Source organism: Silene latifolia, chromosome Y (assembly GCF_048544455.1).
Source record: "Silene latifolia isolate original U9 population chromosome Y, ASM4854445v1, whole genome shotgun sequence".
Classification (NCBI taxonomy): Eukaryota; Viridiplantae; Streptophyta; class Magnoliopsida; order Caryophyllales; family Caryophyllaceae; genus Silene; species Silene latifolia.
In genome coordinates this window covers 481551551-481569316 of record NC_133538.1, presented here as the reverse complement: position 1 = coordinate 481569316, position 17766 = coordinate 481551551, and the positions used below count along the sequence as shown (strand labels likewise).

The 17766-nt window shown below is 40.7% G+C and overlaps 1 protein-coding gene across 1 annotated transcript; it reads right to left on the bottom strand.

Moving 5' to 3' along the window:
- Positions 1-5882: 5882 nt before the first annotated feature.
- LOC141633025 (uncharacterized) lies at positions 5883-17379 on the bottom strand. The gene is made up of 3 exons (XM_074445522.1): positions 16717-17379; positions 8746-10372; positions 5883-6616 (listed from the first exon to the last, which is right to left on the bottom strand). The coding sequence occupies exons 1-3, from the start codon at positions 17377-17379 to the stop codon at positions 5883-5885; spliced, it is 3024 nt and encodes a 1007-aa protein (XP_074301623.1).
- Between the last annotated feature and the right edge of the window lie 387 nt (positions 17380-17766).

Sequence of the window (17766 nt, the reverse complement as noted above, 5' to 3'; positions counted from 1 at the left end):
GTCACTTGAAACTGTGCATACTGTCGCACTAACTGAGGAGTCATGTTCTTATTTGACCCATATTGCACCCCATAAGTTAGAAGACCCAGGTAGCTTTTCAGTCCCATGTAACATTGGCACCTTTTCTATTGAGAAGGCCTTGTGTGACCTAGGAGCCAGTATTAGTGTGATATCTTTGAGTCTTGCTAGGATGCTGAAATTGACAAGGTTTGCAGTTACCAACATGATCGTACAGATGGCTGACCGATCTGCAGTCCAGCATATAGGAGTCTTAGAGGACATTCTTGTGCAAATAGGAAAGTTCTTTTTCCCTGTTGACTTCGTTGTACTAGATATGCCCGAGGATGCCCACATACCTATCATACTAGGTAGACCATTTCTACACACTGCTGGTGCAGTTATTGATGTTGGTTCTGGGACTTTGACCTTTTAGGTAGGGAAACATTCCATCGTCTTTGCTCAGACCGCTAAGAAGAAAGACCCCATGTGGCCAATAACTTGCAATACGGTTTCTGAAAAGAAATCTTATTTTGTAATTCCTGATATGTCTATCTCTATTCCTATTCCTGTTGTGACACCTCCGCCCCAGACTGGGAGCAAATTGGAGGAAGATTCTTCTGTTTTGGATATTGCAGGAGCTGGTTTGGGGAAGGAAGAGCTACATGTTGCTCCAGCTGTGAAGGAGCCAATAGTTCAAAGAGGCGGTCTAGGATGCCTTAGCTATGGCACGGATGAGGAGCCTGAGGATGAGCCAGTCAAAGTGACGGAGTCCGACTTGGATTCTGACGAGCTTGAGGAGGTCATTGATTGGGGAGATGCTGAAGCCGTTGACCCGTTGAGTTTAGCGGATGTTGGAGCTAAGAAGAGTGCAGCTGAGAAGATGAGCACTGTTGAGGCTACCTCTAGTAGCCAGAAGCCGACCAAGTGGGCCATTCCGTGGCCGTTCCTGATCAACTATTAGTTGATTGAGATTTTACAAACATTTTATTGCTTTTAGACTCTTTTTATTGCTTTGTGTGCGCAAGACTTCGCATTTTATAAGTTTGCCTAGGATTTTACATACTTTATAGTGTTGCTTTAGGTTTTGCGCAATTTTGGGCGCGTTATTATGTGTGTTTCTAGGTCTATAGACCGTATTAGCTCAAGTTATTGAGCTAATTCGAAGAAATCAGAAAGTTACAGCTGGTTTCTCAGTCAATCGACTGCCCCCTATGGTCGATCGACTGAACTGCGACTTCCAGGAACTTCTGTTCCTGTTCATTCCGGTCGATCGACTGCCTGCTATGGTCGATCGACCATTGTCGCTGTTGTACCTGTTCACGACCTTTCCCCTACTGTGTTTGGTCGTTTTGCGGAATTGAGGGAGTTTTCCCTCCTCTTTATTTTCCGCCATTTTTCTGTTTTCTTCCGTTTTTAACTTTTGCACATAATTACCGCTTCCAGATTGCTCTCTCAGATTTATGCGTGGTATTGTTTGTCTTTTCAGGTACTTATTGGTAGCACTGTTGGCTACTGAAACCTCCTAGCTCACGCTGGTTTGGGGAGGTTTCCTTTTGTTGCGCTTAAAGTCTTGTGAGTTTCCGAGCTCTTACTTCATGTCCTTTTTATTTAATATTCTCGCAAATTCCCGTTTCTCTTTTTCTTCCTTACATGATTTTGCACAATGGGAACATTGTGTGATTTGGTTTGGGGAAGAGTTTTGCGTTGCATCTCATTTGCTTGCATTCACGTTTACATTTTTGTCTTGCATTTGTTATTTATTTTCCCTTATATATACAAAAATAATTTCAGAAAAAATTTGAAAAATTTCAAAAAAATTCAAAAATTGCACGTTTATTTTAGCATGTAGGTCGAGTCGGAACGGTAGTATTTCAATGATGACACTGCATTTGCATCTGTTTTTGCCTAAGCCTTGCTAATTGACATGTTATTAGTAGAATCATATATGCATAATCTACGAGTTTTCGTTAATATCTTGCTGAACTTGAGACTTGACTTAAAATTTTGGCAAACTACATCATTTTCTGAGTTTTAGAGCTTATAACTGGTGTCATTCATGACCAGTTCATCTAGGATTGTGAGTAGTTACTCCTTATAAGACATGTTACATAAATGTGCATAAATATGAACTTAATCTGCTTAATACCGGTATGCATTCGGTTTGTGGTTAGTTGACACATGTGGTAGAGGTCCCCTTTTCTCATTTTACCCATAAGCTCCACACTGCCAAAAATAGCCTTTTTGTCCCGTTAACTACATCCTACATTTAGCCTGCCTTTGTCAAGCTAGTAGTTTACGTTTTGGGATTGTTACTTCATTTTTGGTAGCTAATGCTCATTTTGAGATAAAGTTGGGAAGAGATAAAAAAAAAGAAGGAAAGAAGAAAAGAAAAAAAAATGATTCGAAAAAGAAAAAAGTACAGTACTGTTCAAATACAGTAGATCGACTACCCATTCTGGTCGATCGACTTCAGCCCGAGAAGAAAAGAGAAAAAATCAAAAATCACATGGTTTGAATCTTTATGAGTTGGTGAGTTACACTCCCATGTTTCATTTGTATCTTATGGGGAGTTGTTTAATTATGGAGATTGTGGGATTTGTGCTTGCTATCAGCACTGTTTCGATTGAATTTTGAGCAAGGATTTGGGATGGTTTATTAATTTGGTTCCCTTAGTTACAAGCTTGGCTTTTAACTCTGTTTTTATCCAAATTCGTCTTAGCCCTTCTTGCCCATAGCCTCACATATCCATATTTACCTCGGCATGTGTCATGGTCATCTGTTTGGTTGGAATGCATATGTACGGTTGTAGAGATTACTTTCATATTATATTGCAGGCATGTTCTTATAGGTCGTAGTTAGGTGAGTGTCACTATCAAGATGAATTCTTTCTATCTTTTACATATTTTCACCTATGCTTATTTGAGTGATTTGAGCGACCCGTGAGAGTCCATAATGATAAGTCTCTATAGTTAACGGTTCAGCAGTTTTTGGCGACTTCATAACTCGTTTGCATGATTCATATTGCTAGTTGATTGTTGGTTATTGCATTAAAATGGTTTAGGCTAGTCAGTTTGCATTTTGCTCTGAGATTGAACTCGTTCCATAAGGTTTTAGGATCGAGTCTAGTTCTTGCTTGGGGACAAGCAAGGGTTTGGTTTAGGAAAGTTTGATGCGTGTCCTAAATATGATGTTTTACACCCCATTTTACACGCATTTCAGAGCTCATTTGTGTAGTTTATGCTACTATTTGCCCCATTTCGTCTACTTTCGTATTTTTATGTAATATTGCAGATTTATGCGGAAATGAGTAGAAATTGAGCTAAATCCGTCCCCGAGTATCTTGCATTGCATTTGACGTGAAGTATTTACTCAAGGAACGAGCTTGGTGCGCATTTCGAGGCCCGAAAGACAAATCCACGAGAAGTTAGAAGTCAAGTATCAGCTACTTCAGTCGATCGACCGCTGCCCTTAGTTGATCGACCAACCTACGAGTTCCGGTAGCTACTGTTCAGCGAAGAGCAGTCGATCGACTGCCTTGTGTGGTCGATCGACCAAGCCGCTAATTCTGACGTGAATAAGAAGATCGAGAATTAAGAAGCCCATTGTACATTAGGTTTTGAAATAAGAACTACGTTGTATTCCTATATAACTTAGCTTTAGCATTCAGAATAATCATCGAGTTTTTATTCAGTTCTTAATCTTGTTTTTATCAGTTTTATAAAGTTCTCAATATACGATACAATAGTCAATAGTTTTAGATTGCTCTTTCATCAATAAAGTTCTCTTCGCTTTCGGTTTTGGATGTTTCTCTGCGATTCCTTTTCGATATTCTTCTGTTTAGTTTTATTTCTTATTTCATTCGTAGTCTAAGAATTGCTAGATTAGTTTCCCAAAGCCGAAATTATCGTCTTATGTTAATCATTTATTTAGCTGTTTTAATCATGAATTCTGTAGTTTTATTAGTCAATCTTATTGTTGTTATTCTTTCCAGTATGAGTAGCTAAACCCCTTGTGCTAGGATGTAGGGAATCTGTAGGTTATGCGGCATTAGAATAGGACGACCTAAATCGCGCCATGGTCGATCGACTGGTCCCCTGGTCGATCGACTGGCCTCGTGAGATTACCTTCGTTTTAATTAATTTAATCTCTATGTTTGACAAATCGAGTGCACGCGACTAGTTGAATGTTTAGGATTTGACCGACCCAATAAAGATCGAAAGATAGGGAAAGGAGATAGCCTACCTAATTAAGACGACTAGATTAACGAGGTCGAAAGATAAGTTAGTTTAGCCTTTTTAGTCACTTTTCAGGACGGAAGTTAGCATTAGTGATATTAGGGACCTGTAGCGAGATCGAAAGATGCTACCTGTGAGAGTGGACCGAGAGGACCTCTTATTTTCCCGTCTCACGTGTTTGTTTTAGACGTACCTAGTTTACTGCCGCCGAAACTATAGTGAACCGACCATCTTAGCACCCTTTTAATATTTGTTTTATTCGTTTATTTAGTTTATTGTCCTTTATTGCCATTAGTATAGAAAAAATCAAATCAAACCCCCACATTTGTTACCTTGGACTTAAAATTAGACAACTAATAATTGCATCGCCTCCCTGTGGTTCGACCCTGTTACCACTAGCTTCTGTTAGTTTTAATAGGTATTATAAATATTATTTTTGGTGCACACAACGACGGGCATCAGTATCATCTTGCTTGCACGACAATACTTGCCATGGCTAGATCCGAAGTTCATCATTTTTGGTTAATCTAAGTCATTTCATAATAGGAATACAAGTTGTATTGTGCTAAAGTAGTCTCAAATTTGGTATTATGCGTGTAAAAGAAAAAAAAATATGTTTATGGTTTTATTTTTATTTCAATAATTACTCCATGTCATTTAAATTATTATTTTACTTCGTTTCTCGTGTGTAAATTGTCGTCGCTCATGGTTGAAGAGGTTTAAGTTATGTAACTGAATTTAAAGTTATGAGATACTCCGTATGTAATAAGAGAGGAGATAGAAATAACAAAGGGTAGAATTGGAAAGTTTAAGTCCAAATTTGGACGACATTAGTAAAACTCGGGCGACAAAAAAACAGTTCCCTTCTCATCCTCTCTCTTTATTGTTGTTATTTAGTTATTATAGAATCTACCATTTTTGTATACGGTTTTTCGATCATATCTCAATGTCTATGGGTTAGTAAAATACTAGATCTTCCCAAATAAGTTTTCGTGTCAAATTAAAGCATATGAGAGTATGAGGTGGTCATAATCTTACATATCTTAAACTAGACTTATGTCCTTTTTTTGAGAAATTATCATCTCATAATATTAAAATTAGTTGTTTATTAAACATAATACAATCTATGTCTCCAATAATTCGTTTACCTTAATTAGATTTCAAACTTTAGCTATGCGCTAAAAATTGATCAATTTAGCATGTAATAATTTCGTTCTCCGTTTATAAGTTTTTTTTTTTAATAATTTTCACATCAAATTAAGATTTTGATCGAAAATCCTCCATCAATAAACTTATATCATATACTTGCATTAGTTTTGGTGATGTAAAACCGAGTACCAAATCGGTGTGAATGTTAGACACGAAAAGGCCTGATTTGGTAAAGTATTGTGAGTGATATTTTTGGTGTTTTATGAGTTTAAATTGCAGCGGAAAATGTTAAGTAAAATGGATATTTATTCATAAACTTGTCTTGAATTTTATGATGCGTGGTCATTTATTAACCGTCTCGCCACCCGCATAATTTGGTATATTGATTTTTATTTGTAAAAGATAACATTTTTTTTTTTTGTGGGAAAATGTAAGTTCTCATTAAATCAAATCAAAAGTCCCATACAAGCCATTTTTCGAGTCATACATGAAACAGACTCAATTACAACGAATATATTCCACCCATTCTAGGACTGAAGCATTTTTACTACGAATATTACATTGTGTTAAACGATTTTGAACATCATTCTTCACCCGAGGTCTGAAGACATACCCATCAATTCTGCTGCAATTCCTGCTATGCCATATATGGTACATCAGACTAGCAAGAATCATAGCAGTAACTTTCTTTTTACAAGCAGATGCTTGCCTTAAATCAATCCACCAACTGATGAGGTGCTGCAAAGGGAACATCAGGCAACACCATTCAGAAACCATGCCACTACATTTCCTACTGAATAGGTAGTCAAGGAAAAGGTGGTTTAGATTCTCCTCCTGCAACCCACATAAGAAACATTTGTTTTCAGAAATGATCTGCATCTTGACCAACCTGTCTTGTGTCAGTAGCTTCTGATGAGCAATCAACCAGACTATAAAAGATTGTTTAGGGATAAGCCACTTATTCAGCATCCAGGGGTACCATGACACCAAATTCTCATCAGGTTTAAGCCATTGGTACCCAGCTTTAATAGTATAATGCTCCAAACCAGATAAAGATAATAAATAGGGATTCATAATTTGCTTAACTTGGCAGATTTTCCGCCAAGCCCAGCTGCTGCCACTACCTGGTTCATAGTCCATCCAATTACAGTTTTTGATGTAAATAGCATGAACCCACCTCACCCACAAGTGGTCAGCTTTTTTGGCAACCCACCATACATACTTCCCTACAGCTGCAACATTCCAGAGGTGAATATTTTTAAACCCTAAGCCTCCCTGTCTGATGGGTTTGCAAGCATTTTCCCAGCACTACTACAAATCCAGGCAACTACAACGCCCCTTTAACAACGATTATTCACGAAAATCACAATAGACGTTGTAGAATGTATGGCGCGAATTTTACTAAAATCAATTACAACGGGTATGGTTATAAAAACCGTTGTTATTCGTTTTAACAACGGGTCACACATGACCAACCGTTGTTAATAATTTGGCGCAAAATTGGCGCAAAGTTAGTGAAAAGTAATCACAACGGTTATTTTTGAAACCCGTTGTTAAAACTTATTTAACAACGGGTTTTTTTTACAACCGTTGTTAAAACATATTTCACAACGGTTGTTGTTTAATAACCGTTGTCAATACCTTCCATACTCTAAACCACACAAACACAAGTCTGCTGCAGCCACAAAACACAAACCTTAATACATACACAAACACAAACCCAGCAGCAGCCAAACACAAACACAAAACACACACTTTCTCATCGTCTCTTTCTCTCTTTCTCATCGTCGCTTTATCTTCTCGCCGTCACTGTTGATTTCATCGTCTCTTTACGTACGTTCTGTAATTATCAGGTTTGTTTCATCGTCATTATTTTATTTTTCTAATTATTTCGTTTCCATGTATGTGTTTTTATCGACCATTAGGTTCCGTTCAAAGATCTGCTAATTATTTCATTTCCATCTTCTTTGGCGTCCTTGATCGGATCGAGCATAGTAAGAGTCTTAAGGATGATATCATTCATTTTGTTGGAGTTTGGAGTTTGTTTTGAAAGATTAAGGAGAGGGTTAATTTATTTGGAGTTTGTTTTAGCAGTTAGGGTTTGGAGAATATATTGAGATAATGGAAATGCATGTTAGTTGAGATAATGCAATGTATTTATACTAAGCAATGTGTGGGTTGAGTTGTTTTTTAATTAATATATATGTTAGGAAGTTGTGCCATAATCAAGATCATCATATCTCTCAATACTTTGCTTCAAATCTTATTGACACAAGAATGGCGTAATAATCGGATCTTGATGATGACTGATCTATGGAGTTGAAAAAATGGAAGCAAATCAAACAAGCATAACTCAACACTTTCAAAATGATCATTTCATTTAATTTTAAACCAAATACATTACAGCAATTATCAGAAATCAAAAGATGTATAATAAGCCGGAACAACCCTGGTTAAGCGTAAAAAGCGCTTCTCAACCTGCCACCAATCACGCCACTCTGGTATACCGCTAACTTCCGGGTCATTGGCTTCATATTTTGCAATAACAGATTGAATATATGCAAGGACACGACTTGCATGTGGAGATAAGGTTGGAAGAGTACAACTCAACATATCTCTGGCGGTCGCACCAAGTTGCGAGTAACAGACCGACGAGGGTATGAAGATGATGATGATGATGAGGCTTTGTTGACAAGCCGGACTGCTTCACGCCTCTTAATCCAATAATTCCGTTGATGTTCAAGGGATGCTTTGATTAATGGGTGTTGATCGGCGGGAAGCCCGGCGAGAACCTTCCCATCATCTTCAATCGTTTGTGTAAGCCATTCTTCGTTGTTGATAAAATTAGGGTTCATTGCCATGTTGTTTCAATTAATGAATGTTAGATACTAAAGGATGCTTTAATATTTATAGCTAGTCACATTTATAAGTTTTTTCAAAACCATTGGTAATTAATTTAAGGGATATTCTGCATGCATCGGAATTCTAACGGCCGTAATTATACATGCATCTAGTAATATTTAATTTAATTTTTTTTTTATTTTTTAAGAACAAACAACAACGGTCATTTACAAACAACCCGTTGTCTTTAGTTATAACAACGGTTTTGTATATTACAACCCGTTGTTATAACTTTCCCCCCAAAATTGAGTCACACTTTCCACAACGGGTTTTTATACTTAAAACCGTTGTTAAAACTATTAACGGGTTGCTTAAGAAACCAACCGTTGTTACAACCTTTTACAACGGACGCTTTAACAACGTCCGCTTTTTTATATAACAACGGTTTTTGACCGTTGTTATAGCCTGTATCTGTAGTAGTGCAGGAAACAAGGGCAGGGGTTTTCTTTTGAATCATTGCCATGCCACAGGTAGGATCTGCAAATAGCTTCAATCTTTGAAATCACAGTCTTAGGAAGTATAAAGATCCTGGCCCAATAACTGTGGAGAGTGCTCAACACAGACTGAAGCAAGACAGTCCTCCCAGCATAAGATAGTTTTCTAGAGCCAAGCCCGCGAATTCTATCCACAACATTGTCCACAAGGCTATTATAGTCCATAACAGACAAACGTTTAGGAGAGACAGTGACCCCAAGGTAAGTAAAGGGAACATGTCCTCTCTTCATCCCACTTATATGCTCCAAATCCCTGAGCACCTGTTTGTCAATACCATTACAATACAGACTAGACTTACCAGTATTCATCACTAGCCCAGTAGCCCTAGAGAAAAGAGCAAAAGCTTTCATCATCAAATTCACAGAATCCCTATCAGCTTTACAGAAAAAAATAAGATCATCTGCAAAGCATAAGTGAGATAGCTTGATCCTCTGGCACAAAGGATGGTAATTAAATCTCGTATGCTTTTGCACCACCATAAGCACCCTACTCAAATACTCATGGCACACTGTGAACAGGAGGGGGGAGAGAGGATCCCCATGCCTGAGACCCCTTCTACCTCTAAAAAACCCAAAAGACTCCCCATTCAGAGAAATCGAGTAAGAGGGGGTAGTGATGCATTGCATCACCAAACTGCAAATCTTCTCAGGAAACCCCAAGGCTTCCAACATCTGACCCACAAATTCCCATTCAACAGAGTCATAGGCTTTTTGTAGGTCAATTTTCATCATGGCTCTACGAGAACAACTCTTTCTCTTGTACAATTTGATCAAATCTTGACAAATTAAAATATTCCCAACAATATCCCTCCCTTTGATGAAGGCTCCCTGGGAAGGGCTAATAATGTCAGGCATAACATGACTAATTCTATTGCAAAGGACCTTTGAGATGCATTTATACACTGTATTACAGCAGGAAATAGGTCTAAATTGCTGTACAGTTTCAGGAGCAGTCACTTTAGGCACCAGAGTGATTGTAGTGGCATTACATTGCTTAAGAAGTTTCCCATAACAAAAGAAATTCTTAATAGCTTCAATGATATCCCCTCCAACCAACTCCCAATTATCTTTGAAAAATTGGCTACTATACCCATCAGGGCCAGGGGCTTTGTTCCCAGGAATTGAGAACATAGCAGCTCTAATCTCCTCACCAGTTACAGGAGCAAGCAAAGCCTCACAATGATCAACACTAAGACATTTCCCATACTGAACAATTCTCCTATTAATAGGACTCACAGTTTTTGAGGTTCCCAGCAGAGAGATGTAGTAGTTTTCAAAAGCTTGTTGGACTGTCTCAGAGGTAGTACATAACTGTCCAGTCATATCCTTCACCTGGAACACCCTATTTTTAGCCCTTCTACTCTTAATACTAGCATGAAAGAAAGCTGTATTATCATCTCCCAACTTCAACCACTCCATCTTTTCTTTTTGTCTCAGGAATTGGTCCCTAGCCTGTCTAAGTTCCCCCAATTCTTTTGCACAATCCTTTTCAGCCTGACAAATCTCAGGGTTCATAGGATCCAGGATCAGCATTTCCTGGAATTTACCCAGAGATATCTCAGCAACATGGGTGAGATTTTCAATATCTCCAAACTGTTCACGATTAAGTTATTTCAGGCCATATTTCAGAGCCTTCAACTTCTTCCCCACACAAAACATAGGGGAGCCATGATACACCTGATCCCAACCAGTTTGCACAATTTCCTTATACCCAGGTGTAACACCCCCATACTCCAAGTGCCTTACCAGGACCACCCAGGTATAAGGATGTTACCATCTCGGTTACCCGAGGCAATGATAATCAAATAAACAATAATGAAACAACGTTTAAATAGAAATACTTTAGTGAAAAGTTACAATCCAAAAACCAAACCAAAATACGAATACATGTCTCAAACCAACTGTCTAATCAGCTAACTGAAATGTTTATGAAAACTACTAAGCTACAAATGGAAGACTTCTATCATCGACCGTGGCACATCCCGGCTATCCCAGTACTCAACTCATACCTGCTCAATATCTGCTCACCATCCCTGAATGGATCACCGCAGGTTTTAAAACAATAAACCGGGGTCAGTACTATTCACACAATTTATATAACCAACAGTACAGTAATCACGACAGCTCAAGCAGTCACACACCATCACCCACTCCAATCAATCTCCGTCACCGACATTCCACTGGACCAGCCCTGCCAGTGGGGGACCGCAGCCGTACCCAGCAAATCCCCGCTCATCATACCAAGCGATAACTCTCTGGCATGTCAAATAACGGACCACAAACTCAGCTGTTTATTTCTTCATCCCAGGCCACCAAAACGTGTTCTTCAAATCCTTGTATAGCTTGTCACCACCTGGATGTACTGAATACGGTGTACAATGTGCCTCTGTCATGATTGTCCTTTTCAGCTCCTCATCATTAGGGACACACCACCTACCATCGAACCTCAAACTACCATCTGTATGAATAGAGAATCGAGACACTGTCCCTTTCTCTACTCCAGTTCTCCACTCAACCATCTTAGGATCCAAAGCCTGTTTACCTCGAATATCGTCATAAAGATCAGGCTGCACTGTCAAATCTCCCACAGCATCCCCTCTCTGCATCATATGTATCCCAAACTTCCCCACCTCATCTCTCAACCTCATCAAAGATAGAGCTGTACACAAGGAATGTACACTCTTCCTACTCAAAGCATCTGCAACAACATTGGTTTTCCCTTCATGGTAGATAATATCCATGTCATAATCGCCAATCAGCTCCATCCACCTCCTCTATCTCATGTTCAACTCCTTTTGAGTGAAGATGTACTTGAGACTATTGTGATCCGAAAATACCTTAAAGGTCGCCCCATAAAGGTAATATCTCCAAATCTTAAGAGTAAACACCACTGCACCCAACTCTAAATCATGTGTAGGGTAGTTCTCCTCATACAACTTCAATTTTCTAGAAGCATAGGCAATCACCTTACCGTTCTGCATCAACACACATCCCAACTCATTCTTTGAGGCATCTGTATAAACCTCAAAGTTCTCGATCCCTTCAGGCAATGCTAAGATAGGAGCTGTGGTCAAACGCTCCTTTAATGTTTGGAACGCCTTCTCACAACTCTCATCCCAACGAAACCTGTTCTCTTTCCTCATCAAAGCTGTCATAGGTCTAGCTATCTTGGAGAAATCTTTCACGAACCGTCTGTAGTATCCAGCTAAACCCAAGAAACTCCTGATCTCAGCAACATTCTTTGGTGCTTCCCACTTTGTCACTGCCTCAATCTTCGCCGGATCCACAGCTACTCCCTCCTTAGAGATCACATGCCCCAGAAAAGCAACTTTCTCTAACCAGAACTCACACTTGGACAACTTAGCATACAACTCATGCTCCCTCAGAGTCTGCAACACAATCCTCAGATGCTCCTCATGCTCCTCCTTAGTCTTAGAGTAGACTAAGATGTCATCGATAAACACCACCACAAACTTGTCTAAAAACTGTCTGAAGATTCTGTTCATCAAATGCATAAACACAGCCGGTGCATTAGATAACCCAAACGGCATCACCACGTACTCATAATGACCATACCTCGACGTGAAAGCTATCTTTGGTATGTCCGTCTCTCTAATCTTCACCTGATGGTACCCCGACCTCAAATCAATCTTAGAAAAGACTGATGCGCCACTCAACTGATCAAACAGGTCATCTATCCTGGGCAAAGGATACTTGTTCTTCACCGTTACTCGGTTCAGCTCCCTGTAATCTATGCACAACCTCAAACTCCCATCTTTCTTCTTCACAAAAAGAATTGGTGCTCCCCACGGCGATACACTAGGTCTAATGTATCCCTTTTCTATCAGATCATCTAACTGTTTTCTGAGCTCCTCCATCTCTTTAGGACCCATCCGGTACGGTACTTTAGAGATTGGCCCCGTCCCCGGTTTCAACTCAACGGTGAAATCTATCTCCCTCTTCGGTGGCAACCCCGGAATCTCCTCTGGAAAAACATCTGCAAACTCTCCTACCACTGGTATCTGATCAACTTTCGGACTCTCTATCCGGTCATCTCTCACATGGCACAAGATCAAAGGACATCCCTTCCTCAGATAAGACTTCAAGGTGACAGCTGCAATTAACTTAACTTTGGGTTTGACAAGAAACCCACGATAAGACACACTAACACCCTTAGGCCCTATCAAAGACACTTTCTTTTGATGACAGTCTATCTTAGCTTTATACTTTCCCAACCAATCCATCCCGACTATCATCTCAAAACCGTCAAAAGGAAACTCTAGCAAGTCTACAGGTAGATCAACTTGCCCAACTATCATAGATACATCTCTAAACAACCTTCCACATGATACAGACTCACCCGAAGGTATAAAAACTTTCTCGCTTACAGACTCATATGCCCTCAAACCCAACCGTTTAACATGACTCGAAGATACAAACGACTGAGACGCCCCCGAATCAAACAAAACAAAGGTATGAATACCGTTAACAAGAAAAGTACCAGTGATAACATGTGCATCCTCCTCAGCTGCTTTCTTGTCCATCATGAACAGCTTTCCACTGGTCTTCTGTCCACCTCCCTGGACAGTACTGGCTGATGTGGTCGGCTTAGCACCCGACCCCTGGTTGTTGTTGTTGTTCGTAGCTGGTTTTTGATAAGAATTACCGCCATTGCGGTTACCCCCACCCTGATAGCTCTGACTTCCCCGGTTAGACCATGACCCACCTGGTCTGTTACTCGCATAACTCTATGCAGGTCCCTAAGAATAGCACCCCCGAGCCGATCCCTGAAAAGCTCCTGATGCACTCGTGCACTCATGTCTCTTATGGCCCACACCACCACAGCCATAGCAGGTCAACCCCAACTACCACTACCACTCACACGGCCACGCCCAAAGGAAGCCCCAGCACTGAATCCTGACCCAGAAGCTCTAGCTTGGGTGTGGTTGCCTTTCTTATGACTAGATTGGCCACCACCCTCACTCTCAGCCTTTCTTTTCTCACTCACTCTCTCCTGAGCCATCTCCACCAACCTCTCAGCTCTCCCAGCCCTCTCATAAGCTTCCTTAACATCTGTAAGGACTCCTACAGGTAGCTTATCCATAATCTTAGGGGTCAACCCCCTCTCAAACCACAGCGCCAGGTTCTCCTCACTCAAACCCATATACTCAGCATACCTAGACTTCTCATTAAACTGTTTGTAGTAATCAGCAACTGACATATAAGATGTCATCTTAAACCCATCAAACTCCTCCCTCAGCTTACTCCTCACATGCTCTGGTACAAACTCTTTCCTCATAGCCCTCCGAAACTCTTCCCAAGGTATAGCAGGTAAGCCCTGGTTCGCATACATCTCCCTAGCACTCACCTTCACCGTATCCCACCACTTGCCAGCTGCTTCCCTCAGGTAGAACGCAGCTTGTTCTACTCTCATCTCATCAGGACAATGAACCAGGTCTAGTATATTCTCCATCTCACGATGCCAGTTGTCAAGAAGGTTTGGTTCCCCGGTTCCCGTGTACTCTTTTGGGTTAAACCTCGCTATATAGAGACTGGTCTTAGAGTGGTCAACCTCCTTATCCTTATCCTTATTCACTTTCTTTAAAGCCTCAGTGAGAGCATCTTGGTGCTCCAACATCTTAACAACATCATCTATGTTCATGGTCTCAGCTCTCGCATAATAAGCGTTTCTCTTGGGCGGCATCTTGAAACTATATAAGAAAGGGTAGATATAAACATACACACTAAAACCTCAAAACACGAAAGCGGACTGCCCAGAACACACTCGATCGAGTGCCTAAACCTACTCGATCGAGTAAGAGGCTACTCGATCGAGTGCCCACCATACTTGATCGAGTGCCTCGACATCAGACCCCAAACAGACCTTCTGATCTCTAACATACTCGACCGAGTAACCCCCTACTCGATCGAGTGCCCGAGGTACTCGATCGAGTTCCCAAAAACTCGATTCTGGTTGCAAAATCGTCAAATACCCACTCGATCGAGTCAGACCCACTCGATCGAGTCATGCTAACTCGAATATGCTACCCGCATGCTATATCATATTCCAACATATAAAGCAACTTTATAAACACAACATTATATCATAGTTAAGCATACTATGCTACTCAACTCTTCATATGATTAACGAAACAACTATATCATGTTATCAAACGCCACATAGTAAACATCCAACATGCTCCTTATTCCAACAACAGTTCTATATGTCTCATCAATCTTTCATTCATATTCTCAACCTTCTACTCCAAACATCCAACAATTACAACATACGTCATCACATCCACACACAAGCGAACAAACAACACATACGACTTGACATACACCCCCTATGTGACCGGTTCAAAATTGTAGGGCGAGTTCGCGACTTTAGGACGTCTCCCAAGCCTTTGCATTAGCTCCTACAACCTTTACCTCGGGTTCATTTTAATTGACTCCCTATATTCATTAGGTTCATTGGTTACAAGTTTCAGGATCGTCGCTCTGATACCATTTTGTAACACCCCCATACTCCAAGTGCCTGACCAGGACCACCCAGGTATAAGGATGTTACCATCTTGGTTACCCGAGGCAATGATAATCAAATAAACAATAATGAAACAACGTTTAAATAGAAATACTTTAGTGAAAGGTTACAATCCAAAAACCAAACCAAAATACGAATACATGTCTCAAACCAACTGTCTAATTAGCTAACTGAAATGTTTATGAAAACTACTAAGCTACAGCGGAAGACTTCTATCATCAGACCGTGGCACATCCCAGCTATCCCAGTACTCAACTCATACCTGCTCAATATGTTCTCACCATCCCCGAATGGATCACCGCAGGTTTTAAAACAATAAACCGGGGTCAGTACTATTCACACAATTTATATAACCAACAGTACAGTAATCAAGACAGCTTAAGCAGTCACACACCATCACCCACTCCAATCAATCTTCGTCACCGACTGTCCACTGGACCAGCCCTGCCAGTGGGGGACCGCAGCCGTACCCACCAAATCCCCGCTCATCATACCGAGCGACAACCCTCTCCCATTAATGTGCACATCCCCTTCCGTGGCGGGTTCCATGAAGGGCAAAACTAGGGCGTGAAGCCACTCCCGCAAGTGACTCCACTTAGCCGAGAACGCATCCGAGAACCAGAGACAAACAATCAGCAATCACAATACAACATCAACAACCGTCTGAACCAATCAACAATCACTAACTACAGCACAATCACCACACATTATGTAAATAATACTGAGTAGGGAAACCCTACCTGAAAAGCACAACAATCAGACGATCTCACAGCTGATATCAAAACGCTTCTTCTACGAATCCTTCTCCTAGTATACAAGCACATAATCACTACCAATCATACAAACAACAAAACCCCCAAATCCCCAAATTAGGGTTTAACCAACTTTAAAGAAACATTATAAAAACGGTATATAGGTCTTACCCTCGACGCAAGGATCACAACGGTATAAAGAAAGGTAGAATCCGACCTTCCAAGCTCCGGGATTTGCCAACAATGCGATTAAAGCGAATGACGTAGTTTAATTTCTCTTCTCACAGTGATTAGGTTTTAAAAACTGTTTTAAGAACAATGACGGAAGTATTATATACTCTAATCGCATTACTAACAAAACCCGAGAGATCATCCCCTGTAAACCGGCTACTCGATCGAGTAGCTAAGGTACTCGATCGAGTGCCCCCTTACTCGATCGAGTATCCACGTTACTCGATCGAGTACCCAACAGGTCAGAAACTATTTTAATCTGCAACTCGCCCTTACTCGACAGAGTAAGGCCTACTCGATAGAGTACCCAGAGACTCATAAATACATAGTATTACACCAGGAGCTAGTGACCACATGTTGAAGTATTTAAAAGGTTGCCCCCTCCTCTGACTTTGTATTTCAAAGTTTACAATGCCAGGGCAGTGGTCAAACATCCCCTCAGGTAGGAAATGAGTGAAGTTATCAGGAAAACAACATAACCAATCAGCATTTATAAGAGTTCTATCCAATCTGCTATACACTTTTGTTCCACACTCATGCTTGTTGTTCCAAGTGTAAAATGAGCCCTTAGCACTTAAATCAGTCAGCTGACAGTCATGAGCCAGCTGAGCTAAAGGTCTCATCTCAGCATTTGTAATTGGTGCCCCACCAATCCTCTCATTACTAGCCAAAATAGCATTGAAGTCACCTCCAACAAGCCATGGGCCATTGAGTCCACTGTGATATTTCCTCAAACTGTCCCAGAGGGGTTCTCTATCAGACAGTTTGTCCATGCCATACACCATAGTGAACCAGAACTCCTTTCTCCTCACTTTATCAACCACCTTTGTATGAATACTCTGAACTTGAATGTCAAAAATAGTAACATCATAAGAAGAGGGGTCCCACATAAGCCATATTCTCCCTCCCTTGTGCAAACTAGAGTTTGTACAGACAGGCCATCCATCACAAATATTGAGCCTTACATTATTCCCATTATTCACTTTTATTTTTGTCTCTACAAGACCACACAGACCTACATTATTCTGCCCTAACAAACGCTTTATTTCTTTTTTCTTGCTAGGGTTATTCATGCCTCTAATGTTCCATAAACAACAACTACCCATACTGAGATTGAGCCTTACTAGTCTCCCTTTTCTCCACAACTCTCTGGTCCAGAATCTCCAGCCTAGTTTTCTGCAATGATTGAGTTAGAGATTCCATGAAAGAGAGCCCACCAGGTGTGAAGGTCCTCTTCTCTCCATTGTCATGCCTCATCATTCTGGTCAGAAACCTTCTGGGCAAAGAACTCTCTACTAGTGGAGTACGTGGTACAATCACAGGAGTTTGAACCACCACACTAGCAGGAGTTTGGACTACCACAGGAGTGTGTGGAACAGCTGGTTTCCTTATGGGGGGTGCATCCACCTTTGGAGGGGGCTTAGCCTTTGGGACAGGTTTCTGAGCCACCGCTTTGGGCT